This window comes from Polyodon spathula, chromosome 5, assembly GCF_017654505.1.
Source record: "Polyodon spathula isolate WHYD16114869_AA chromosome 5, ASM1765450v1, whole genome shotgun sequence".
Lineage (NCBI taxonomy): Eukaryota > Metazoa > Chordata > Actinopteri > Acipenseriformes > Polyodontidae > Polyodon > Polyodon spathula.
The window spans coordinates 77776952-77789338 of NC_054538.1; the positions used below are offsets into that span (position 1 = coordinate 77776952).

At 40.5% G+C, this 12387-nt stretch overlaps 1 protein-coding gene across 2 annotated transcripts in view; it reads right to left on the bottom strand.

Annotated features, from left to right (window-relative positions):
* Positions 1-12387, bottom strand: part of LOC121316347 (calmodulin-lysine N-methyltransferase-like) — a 157388-nt gene that overhangs the window by 35985 nt on the left and 109016 nt on the right. For both annotated transcript variants that reach the window (XM_041251414.1, XM_041251412.1), the window contains exons 5-8: positions 9919-9973; positions 7886-7949; positions 3648-3714; positions 527-601 (exon numbers count right to left, since the gene is read on the bottom strand). In XM_041251414.1, the coding sequence (XP_041107348.1) occupies positions 527-601; positions 3648-3714; positions 7886-7949; positions 9919-9973 (261 nt within the window). The remainder of the gene's footprint in view (positions 1-526; positions 602-3647; positions 3715-7885; positions 7950-9918; positions 9974-12387) is intronic.

Sequence of the window (12387 nt, forward strand, 5' to 3'; positions counted from 1 at the left end):
TTTAAATAATGACCTGTTAGTAAGTTAGTTGCTAACAGTTAATAAATAGAAAAGTGTCTTTTAAAATAAAGGGTGGCCAGTTTACCTGGAATGTAGAGTGTATATAAACAAACACACTGTACACCCTTCTATCAGTAGTGAGATCTATGCTAAGAACCAGACTAATTGAGCTGTGTGTGTTGCTACACTCCTTTTTTCTCTAGACTGCTCCTCACTGAGCCGTAATTATTTGCAATTTGCCCAAGTCATCCATTTGCTGGTACATCAAGCATGAAAAAGAGGCAATTTCAGAAAATGGAAATGCCTCTCAAACGCAGTCTTCGGGAAGTAATATGGTAGAAGTTGTTGTCTGACAGAAGACTACCTGATAACTGTCACATGGAGATGAATATTAATGTGTCAAGGTTAAGGTGGCTTTGTTTCCCACCTTGTTGACACTGTGAAGGCATCAGGCTGCACTGCAATAGGATATACCGGCAGAGCTCAGAGATTCTTTCTTTTCTTATTGGAGGCCATATGTACCTACCAGTCAGCGCAGATAACACTGTCAAAATGCCCTTCCAACGGAGAGATGTCAGCCTCACTGTCCCATCTCACAACGCTGCACAGAGGGGAAACAAGAGCTAAATTAGCCACATTCATTGTTTTTTCATATCAAAAACAACAAAAGCAGATTCAATTCTTCCAATATGATTTATTTTCAGTTTTTTGTTTTTGCATATTATATCTCTGTAGAGCCTTGTCCTTAATCAGGGGTGTCCAATCCCAGGATCTTGATCAATCTGACCAAACCAAGGATTACATTTTAATGATGGTGTAGCGGTGATCCTTGTACCCAACAAAGACTGTGATGAAGATTATTTTGCAACAAAACATAATTGCACAGATGTATCATAATTCTTCTAATAAGTTGGTGTCATAACTAAAATGCAATCCTAGGGCTGGTATTACTTAGAACAGGGTAGTACCAGGTACATTCATGCAGCTACATAATAATCAACAGATTCTAATCTCCAGGGCACAAACAAAGTAATACAGCACCTGTACAATTACACTACCTGCAATATCACAATCAATAGTTATATCAGCTATATGATATCATATAAAACCATGTCTGATTAGTAGTCTGCTGCAGAATGAATTTGCTTAAATGATTGTACAGTATTTTCATTGTCCCTTTCTGAAAAATCCTGCCTTCACTCATTAAATCTAAATCATATTGCAGTGCCATTCTTTTGAAAAGCATGCTGAATCGACTGTGATAAAGACCTCAAAGCAATAGCTGCAGGGGCGACAGGGAGTATGCTTCACTCTGGTGCACAGAAAGCCCAATCTAGAGCACAAAGCCCTGGAGCTGAGGCTCAGGAATTGGAGTGTGATGCTTCTTCACCTGCTATAGCTTCTCAAAACAATTTCTATGCAGTGAGATTGGGCCAGGGAGCAGCCAAAAAATGTGGTACTCAATTAGTTAAACACTTGACATTTTATCCTCAAAAAATGCCATATTCCAGACAGCCCAAATCTAATTATGAATTAGTAATTATTAACTCAGTAAACAAAATTATGTCTTGTGGAAACACAAACTTTCTTCACAGCATGGGGCCAAAATCTATTATTCAGTGACTTTAAAAACCGAAATCCCTCATACAATCACACACCACCTTCAGCACTCCCATCTCTGATTGTGACAGGAGGCTTAATGCACACTAATTATATCCCTCTGATTGTGACGGGAGGCTTAATGCACACTAATTACACCCATCTCTAATTGTGACAGAAGGCTTAATGCACACTAATTATATCCCTCTGATTGTGACGGGAGGCTTAACGCACACTAACTATATCCCTCTGATTGTGACGGGAGGCTTAATGCACACTAATTACACCCATCTCTAATTGTGACAGAAGGCTTAATGCACACTAACTATATCCCTCTGATTGTGACGGAAGGCTTAATGCACACTATTTATATCCCTCTGATTGTGATGGGAGGCTCAATGCACACTAATTATACCCCTCTGATTGTGATTGGAGGCTTAATGCACACTAATTATACCCCTCTGATTGTGATGGGAGGCTTAATGCACACTAATTATATCCCTCTGATTGTGACAGGAGGCTTAATGCACACTAATTATACCCATCTCTAATTGTGACAGAAGGCTTAATGCACACTAATTATACCCCTCTGATTGTGACAGGAGGCTTATTGCACACTAATTACACCCATCTCTAATTGTGACAGAAGGCTTAATGCACACTAATTATACCCCTCTGATTGTGACAGGAGGCTTAATGCACACTAATTACACCCATCTCTAATTGTGACAGAAGGCTTAATGCACACTAATGATATCCCTCTGATTGTGACAGGAGGCTTAATGCACACTAAGTATACCCCTCTGATTGTGACGGGAGGCTTAATGCACACTAATTGTATGTTTCCTTTTTCAGTTTTTTCATCATAGTTTAACACTAGTGAAAACAACTCCCCTCCCAAAAAACAACATTAAAATGATTTTCAAGTTATTAATCTTATTCCGAATATCCCCCACAAGTTATGCTCTCATTATTTAAAAGCATGTAAAGAGATTCTAAATGTTTTTTTTTATATTATTATTATTATTATTATTATTATTATTATTATTATTATTATTATTATTATTATTATTTCTGGAAGAGGGTTTTTAATCAAAATAGTCCTTAGAGGACAGCCATATTCACTGGCTTGGAATTGAGACACTAAGCAAGAACGCTCCTGTTTACCTTCAGTGGCAATGCACCAATGCTTTACTGCACTGTACATACCGTACATATACACACATGCACACATGCAATGCTGATTTGATTTATTCAGCATTTACACTGGCACTTTTAAGATTTGTAAGAAATACAGTGCATGAGAACCCTGCATGTTACTTCAATAAATGGGATGCAGGTTTCTATAGCGCAGCTGTGCAATATGAAGTGTTTCACCTCAAGGCTATTAGTTTGAGGCTTTGTGGAATAATTCAGGTGGCCTCTGCCAAGCTGCACTTCACAAAGACTCCCCCCCCCCCCAACTGGCACTAAGGCAGAGCCAAAGACAGAACAAAGCATTACCCACAGTATAGACCGGTCCCTCTAGAAAAGTGTTCCCATTTAAGTGTTTGTCATTTTCAGTTTCAACTTTAGCATGCCACCTGATGCTATGAACCAAGCTACCAAGCCCACCCCGGGAAGTCTCTGTCTGTACTTATCACCCACCTAACCAGAACGGGTCACTGAAGTCAGGTAAAATTTCTTCAACCCACTTTCCTTCGTAATGCGCAGGAGAACAATGGGCAATGCAGTGCTCCCTGTGGGTAAGCTTGGCTACAAACGTGGGCAATTCGGTAACGTGTTGGCATGGCTCTCCCTGCACTTCAAGCGGTGGAGCCTTTAGCTGAGTGAGTAAATAGGTTACCCTGTAATCTTAAGTTTATCTTGCTTTGTCATACTTTCCTACACATGCTTTTACCAGGGTTTACCACAATGCATACACTGTTCCAAGGGTTGAGAGGCCTATGGGGGAGTGTTCTGTGTGTCTCCAGTGCTGTCAAACCCATACTTCTAGGCAGCACTAAAGATATTACATGTATTTTATGTTGAAACAATAAGATACTTACCAACTGGATATTGAAGCTGCCTTGATAACGCCCATTTTCCTGTTCCTTTCTATGACACTGCGCACATCTAACAAGGACCAGTTAAGAAAACAAACAGATGGAAATAGTTATCTGTGCTGAACATGCAGTGATCTGCATTGAACATGCAGTGATCTGTACTGAACATGCAGTGACCTGTACTGAACATGCAGTGATCTGTACTGAACATGCAGTGATCTGTATTGAACATGCAGTGATCTGTACTGAACATGCAGTGACCTGTACTGAACATGCAGTGATCTGTACTGAACATGCAGTGACCTGTACTGAACATGCAGTGATCTGTACTGAACATGCAGTGACCTGTACTGAACATGCAGTGATCTGTACTGAACATGCAGTGATCTGTATTGAACATGCAGTGATCTGTACTGAACATGCAGTGATCTGTACATACAGCACTGTCTGCGATCAGAAGAGAAAAAAAACCTTGCAGTTCTGCATTTGTTTGTCTACTATTCCCAATAACACACCTAGGTTATTGATCTGTGAGTGGATGGATTGGGTCCATACATTACATACCTACTTAACATAACTTGATATTAAACACTGATGGCATATTTTGTTTCTCAACAACTTGACATCACAGTCAAATTATTGATCAACCAGTTATCTGAAATCATACTGCCTTAACTTAATGTGATAGGACACAAGGTAAAACAAACCATGAAACCATTAAACACAACCTAGTCTAAAAACATAAACAATGTGTCTCAGCAAGATACACCCTTAATCTCCATTGCTCACAAGGGAAAGACAGTATTACTGATTGTGGCAGTGCAGCTCCTTACTTATCAGAGTTCCCCTCTCTTGAAATAACACTGGGATATATATTGCAGAGCTAACGGTCAGGCTCCACTGGACACCACAGACCCCAGTTAATATCAGGACTCGATTCAGAGATCAAAGACAGCGATCTCTTTAATGTGCAATGGGTTCACTGTTAACATGCTGCACTGGCAGTGCCAAAAGAAACACTGTGGCTGAGCCAAAGCAATGCCGGACCAAGGCAAATCCTATAATCAATTCAAGACTTGGGTGACAGCTCAAAGAGGAGAGGACAAGCGGTGGCAATTTCAATGGCTGCTTCATACACTACTGTATTTCCATGGCATTTAGAGAATATCAGTGCTGAACACCACACCACGGCAGTATTGCGCTGCACACACAAGGTCGTGGACATGTAGCTTGTAGGTATGTATATACGCAGGCAGGTATGTGCAAGTGAATGCATTCACTTTGTTTTGAGATTTTATACACCAAGATTAAAGGAATGTCAGGTGCAAAGAAGTCCAGAATGTATAGTTCACTTGGAGCAGTCTGTGTAACTGATAAATAAATAAATCACCTTCCTTAGTGATGCTCTTTCACTTCGATCTAGTCTAAAGCAGACATGAAACACTGTTATTGAAGTATCACCAAACAGCCCCAGTTTCTGGTCAGCCAAGGTGTTGATAAAGTACAGAAACCAGCATTGCTTTCTAGTGCACTGGCCAAACAAGGAATCACAGGCCCTATTTTCCACTGAGCTGTATCATGTTACAGTGTGGTTTATTCGGTAAGGTCAAAAATGATGCTGTAAGTCGCACTTCCTGTAACCACTGCTCCTATTTCGTATTTTTCCTGGACTCTTACATGTATTTTCTTACTGCATGGCCCTGATACTGGGATGTTAAACATAGGAGGTGGAAAATCCAGCTAAGTTTCTGATTCTTAGCTGCCAGTGCCTTGACACAGGACTGTCACTGGGAGGTTGCTGTTAGAGTCTAATTCAGACGAGTGGCTTAGTAAAAAGGACAAAGGTCAGGGTTGAAACTTGGTGACAGATGCAGGGAAGCAATCTAAATGCTGCCGATCCCAGAGAATTAAACCCACTTGGTGGGGGCTAAAGACAGAACAGATGATACAGATCCTGCAGCGAAACCGATCACAATAAAGGGATATACATTGAACTGTATTCAAAACCGATCACAATAAAGGGATATACATTGAACTGTATTCAAAACCAATCACGGTAAAGGGATATACATTGAAGTGTATTCAGCTGACATTGTATACAATTTCATCAAACATTTATGTGTTTTGCAAAAGCAATGTTGTTGTTGTTTTCTTGAATGGCACTATAGGGGCTCCCTCTGGTGTTAGTTTGAATCCCTTTCAATTCTTTGAGACCAAGTAATCTCAGGCTGTGGGTGGAGTCATGGAAAGTGTCACTGCCTCTGGATTAGAGGATTAGGTTTTAGCACTAAAGGTACTGCACAAGCTGTGGAAGAGATATATTTTGCTCAAAAGAGCCAACTTCCCAACGTTTCGGTATGTTTAGCACATCTCTATTAAGGGAAGATGTGTTTGAAAACAAACAGTGGAGGCACTTATAGGCTATTAATGCCATGGTAACCAAACTCACTTATTTAAATCTATTAATGTGGCTGTGGTGTTTGTTATGTCTTGTTTACAGAGAATTAAATCCACAATTTTATTTACTTCCTTTAAGAAATCAAATAAATATTAAAACTAATAGTTTTGGGGGTTTTTAAACCACTGCGGGCCTGTTCTGAATATTTAGCAGGGTTATTCTAGAGAAAGGGGACACCAATGTAACACACTGTCCCACGGCAGAGGCAGCTTTACAGCTTATGCAAAATGCAGAACAAAAAATAAAACTGTTTAAAAGAAATGCAGTTTAGTGCAGAATGCAGACCCCTACGCTCTTTCCACAATTTTAATATCCAGTATTTGATGCAGTAAATATGTATTATACACACCAGGGCATGTGTCCATTGCAAGTGTATACTTTAGTTATAAACTAAGCCACCTGTAAAGGTCGAATGAATGTCCGCAGTGCCGAGGCGCATATTGGTGGAACAGTGGTTTTCATTAAACCCTGCTTCTAGTAATTTCCTACAGTCCTGACATTTCTGATGTTGTTGAAAAATATGGTGATGCCCTTTCTATAGATAAAAGAGTCTTCTAAAGGCAGAGGTAACAGTTGCTCAAGCAGCCCTTTCTAGACGTGCAGGCAGTGCCCTCTCATTTACAAACATTGGGAGTTTCCTGAGTGCAGTCAGCTTTCTCTGGAAATTACTTAGGCTAGCATTGACATTTCCAGTTACAAGTGTAAGTTGTGAATGCTTCTTTTCTGCATTAAGGAAAGTAAAATCCTACTGAAGAACAACAAGCTTTGGCCTGATTTTTATAGAAAAAGAACAGAACTGAGATCCGATTGTTCATCACTTTGCATCAGTGGGCCCAAGGCGAACTGTATTGTTTTAAGCTCATCAACACTGCAGACCTGTACAGCACTACACAAATCTAGGAAAAATAATTAGTGTTTGCTTGTTTTTTTTCAGTACTATTTATTTAATTATCCTGGGGTATTGTAACTCCTTGGTGCTGAAAGACATTGTATTGTGCCTAAAGGTTTTGGTAGTATATACTGCAGTAAATGGTAAGTGGGTTGAAAACTGCTCATAACAATGGATATGATGTAAATAGTTTTAGTCAAATTTACAGGTTTTATTTTACTGTAGAGCTTGTTTTGTTTTTTGAAATAAATAAATAAATAAACTCCACAACATAATTTTGTTGTAACTGGAATAATGAACAAAAGTCATCCAATTTTCTAAACTGAAAAATCTTACAAAATTTGAAAACCAAAAAATGTGTTTTGTTCTTCATTTAATTTTGGTTTAATTCTAATATAGAGTATTCACTATCTTTTTATGCTGTTTTTTATTATCATTATTTCTTGTGTGTGATTTTTCTCACAAGCACACTATACAGGATCAGCTACATTAACAATGTGTGTATTTATATCACTGCTCAGTCAGTCACGTGACTTCAGAAATAACAAGTGCTACGAAAGCAAACATCAGAGCATATTAACCCAAAATGTTCACATTGGCTCCACTCCTCACATGCTAAGCCCCCCCTAATAATTATTTCTGGAGCCAGCCCTGCCCAGCAGTGTCAACCCACTGGACCACAGCAGGCAGTTGAGCCTGAGGGCTGCAGGTTCTTGTGAACAAAGTGATATGCTAACTGCACTTGTTGCACAGCACATGCTACTAAGTGTAACCTGTGCTGTTTGATGCTTTTATCCAAATTTTGTTTTTCTTTCCGCTGTGGCAAAACGGTGGTAATTGCACTCGCCGTGGCCCAGCTCGGAGCACGGTTTATTTTCATCAGAAGAAGGATACTTTGGATGGCTTTTTCATTCCCATCAGAGAGCAGGACCTCTTTGACATCGGCAGCAATAGCGATCTAGAAAAAAAAATGATTACAAGAAAAAAGAAATGCATGAAACAATAGTTGTACACGGCGCTCTCTCAGTGGTGAAGAAACCAGAGGAGGCAGAAGTGACAAGCCTGCTAGTATTATGCTTCCTCACCTATTGCTTTTTTTTTCTGCATTATTTTAATCATTCAATCAAATCAGTCAATACTTTTATCATTCCATTTGCGAGGAGCCTCTATCTTGCTATCATTCTGTTCGGTAATTGCATTGTGACAGGGGATGATGGTATTCTGAGAGTCTTTCATTTGTGGCTTTCTGTTTATCTAGCTGAGCCATCATACAAGGCTGTCACTCTGCCTCTCAGCTGGCTCTGTCTGCCTGCCAGATGCCCTTCATATAACTTTGCATTGCAGGCAAATGGCTTTGTAAGGCTAATTTTTTTTTTCTTTTCTCCTTTGTGTGTGTGTGTGTGTGTGTGTGTGTGCGTTCTGACATGCTCATACATCGAGGCTGTAGCATTGTATAACATTGTATAACATTGTACAGCACCATGACAGGTTTGTCAAATGCCAATCAGACCCTGAACAATATGCTTTTTATTTGTAGAGACATATAAAAAATAAATAAATAAATAAAAATACTGTGTTAAAACTGTGCTCTCCTGACACATCCAGGCTGAATAAAAATAAATGACGTCGCAGGGCTTAGAGAATGTGTGTGAGGGCTGCTCATTGACTGGCTGGAATCCAAAGAATCTCATTATCACACAGCCACCCTGGATCATGCTTGTTGGCGTAAAAATGCAGCAAAACATTAGCAGCTATATCATGGCGCTCCAACTGAGCTGCAACGAGGGGAGTTCCACTGCCTACCTTAGACTCTAACGGGACTGAGTCAGTACACGGTCACCTGTCTGCCAGTGTGCCTGTCTGAGCAGCAGCTACATCCCAGCTCTACCAGATCTTTTTAATACCATTGTATAAACTGCATGTATTCATTATTATTATTATTATTATTATTAATAATAATAATAATAATACTTAATCATATGGTAACGTATTTTTGTTGTCTGTCATTCTCTATTGTTCTTTATGCTTAGTCAAGTGTTTATCACACTTATTAACTAATCAAAAATGCTTCAACCACTGGGACCACTTCTGAAAGGACTCCCAAAAGCTTGAATTCACAGGTGGTTTGAAAAACAAGAGGCCAGAAAATGTAACTGATTGATAGAGACATGTCTGTGTGATTCTCCGCTTTGCTAAGTCACAGTTACTGAGGGGGCAGGGAAATGCAGCTGCACTCCCTGCAGAGGTCATTCGTTTAAGGTGGATCAGTCCATTAAATGCTCACTAAAACAACACCGGAGAGGGTCCAGTCCATATAAGCATGCTGCTGGACCTACTGCACAACCTCAAATAAATAAAAGGACAGCATGCCAAGGGTTAATGCACCAACACAGAGTTAACTGCACCTGAAACAAATCAGGACTGCCCACTCAGCTGAAGGTAGAGAAAGAAAAAAAGCTTCTTGTAATAAGAAGAGGCAATGGAAGAAAAGGTTCCATTGGCAACACAGGGATAAAATGGTTCTGCCCATCAAATCAATATGATACGAAAGACAGTCAATCTGGAGGGTCTCTTCAGACTCGCTAACTTGACCTCAGCTGAAGCAGTTGGCAGTGCCCTGACCTGGGAGTTAGTGCTGCTTAGGGAGTTTTTTTTTTTTAAAACAAAGTGCTTGTGTGTAAGTGTGTGTTTCAGTGTGCGTGTTTCATTGTGCGTGTGTGTGTGTTAGTGTATGTGTGTGTGTGTATATGCATGTGTGTTAGTGTGTGTGCATATGTTAGTGTATGTGTGTGTTTGTATGTATGCATGTATGTTAGTGTATGTGGGTGTATGTTAGTGTGTGTGTGTGTGTGTGTGTGAATGTTTGCGTGTGGATCAGTTTCTATGTCTGGAAGTGAGTTAAGAGAACCTGAATGGAGGTTACCTACCATCAGCCCAGCCAAGCATGTCATGCCGCCCCCCAGTTCACACACGGTAAGGCCCCTGAGAGGAGAGACAGAGAGATGGACAGGGAGGGAGAACCAGGACAGAGAGATACAGAGACAGAGACAGAGGAAACAAGAAAATCCACACAGATTAGGGCAAAATGGTTCCAATGATCAGGTATATATATTACACACAATTCAGCGGCAGGGGAGAGACAAGAGCAGGCAGGAAGTTGGGGAGACACTGGGCAGACCACCTTGAATGAAAATGATAAAGAAAGGTCACAAAGCATCAGAACCAGTTGGGGGGCTTTCTCATTAGCACTCGCTTGAACATGTACACTGTGAGCTGGCAACAATCTGAGAAGGCCTCATTTTTCTTTCTTTTTTGTTTCTGCGTCTTCTTCTTTCTAATTCTTTGTCAGAGGTGCTTTCTTTCATTCTTTCTTTCTGGTGGGGCCAGATTGTGTAGGGGAGCACAAGAGAGAGAGAGAGAGAGAGAGAGAGAGAGAGAGAGAGAGAGAGAGAGAGAGAGAGAGAGAGGGGCAGGGGGGAAGAGAGAGAGGTGGCTAAGCACACATCACATCATTAGTACCTTACATTGGGCTGGTGTCAATCGTTCTGTAGAAAAAATAATTCAAAGGCTGCTTAAGTGAGCCGGGAGAAATCTAGCACACATTTTTAGCAGCTTCTTATTTCATGTTTTTGACGAAGCAGTCAGCATTATTGTTGTTTGTTCCTAGTTTTAAGTGGTTGTATTTTAACTATGCTTTACAATAGGGATTATCAAGATACACACACCACAACTCAGTTGGAGCCATTTTTTTGGTGAAAATGAAAATGTCCAAGTTAAACATCAAGTAGTAACTCAGAAGATTACCTTGAGTGAAACTTCTCAACCGTGTGCCTGTGTGACCCAGCCTACTTTTGTACCTTTAACAGATTTTTTACTTTCAGAAATAATAGGTGCAAATGACAACTGTTACTAACTTGATTTTTCCATCCCATTGTGTTCCTTTTCAATTCCAAGACGACCAACAACCAATACTTTCGGGTTATGCCTGCCACAGGTCAGGTATTCACTTTTTACATATCATCTTGTACTCTTTTGCTTCTCATAACCAGGTAAGTAAGGTAGGTATATACTAACTTTTTCCAGTTGTGTGATTGACTCTTTTAAAAGAGCTCTTTCTCTAGAGTTTTCTAGAGTTCTGTGGCAAAGTGGTCTGTAGTGTACAGGTGTAGCAGTGATGCAGTGCTTAGAAACAACAGTCCAAAAACAGTTCCAATGGTGAAAACAAAGTTGTATTACTTGCTTTTAAATAATAAGACTGCATATACACAATGATGTGTACAGCCAGTCAAAACCAAGGAGTTCAGTCCCGAAATAATAATGCCAAACACACTTTAAAACACCTGCATGATCACCATTCCAACAGTGAGTGCTCTGGGTGCAAGTGGTGTTGTGAATATGATACAAATGTTGAACAGTGGTGCAGTGCAGTCCAAGTTTGATGCTGGCTTATCAGCGACAGCTCCTGGATATTTAGCTGTCTACAAATGACAAACACGAATAGTTAGTAGACAAACAGTACAACACTAAACAGTCACGGTTTCCTTTTTACTCCTCTCTGTCGTTTCTGTAACCATAACAGAGGTACAGCTCGCTTGGCCACACACCCTGATATACCCTCAGTCACGCCCCCTTTGGTGGCGAATGCAATCATGTCTCCTCCAATCCATGACTGACACATCACCTACTGTATTAGGGCAATAACTTCTGGTATAGTGGCTCCGCCCCCTTCTGGATCTCCGACTTCCAACTGACCCTGGAATGAACTGTCAAACCATCCAGTCCGGGGCACACTGTCCCTGTTACACAGCACCCTCACAGGTCAGATTCATTCACTCTCTGTCACAAGTTCCCTTGCAATTATATTGCTCGTAAGACTGAACGATACGTCATGCAACTGCGCGCCTTTTTAAAAAAATATTAACAATATTCTTTCAACAGCCTACATCGCATAGCGACTGTAGTCTGCTTCTACTAAACTTGCTGCCTGTGTTTTTCTATTTTTCCTCTACCTTTGCAGCTTCGAAAAATAAAAAAAGAGAGACGTATCCTTCCACTGTTGAGTTGAGTACTCTGGGCAGCCTCGGCTCGAACACTTGCTGCGCTCAACCTAGTCTGCCACAAGCGACTATCTATTACTACTGATTTTTTGTTCGCAGTAAAATCACCCTTACTGTCCAGCTTGCTGTTGAGTGTCTGTATGTGTGTGTGTATACTGCCTTGCTGTTTTAAAAAACTAAATACAAAATAAAGACAACAACTCAGTCAGCTTCAGCCTCTGAAGCTGACACGATTCCCCCAGGTTCCCTGGGAGGCAGTGACTGAACAACACCAGTCTGTATTCAGACTGGCGCAATCTTCAAACCCCCAGCCTTTTCCGGTGTTCCTGGATTTTCTGC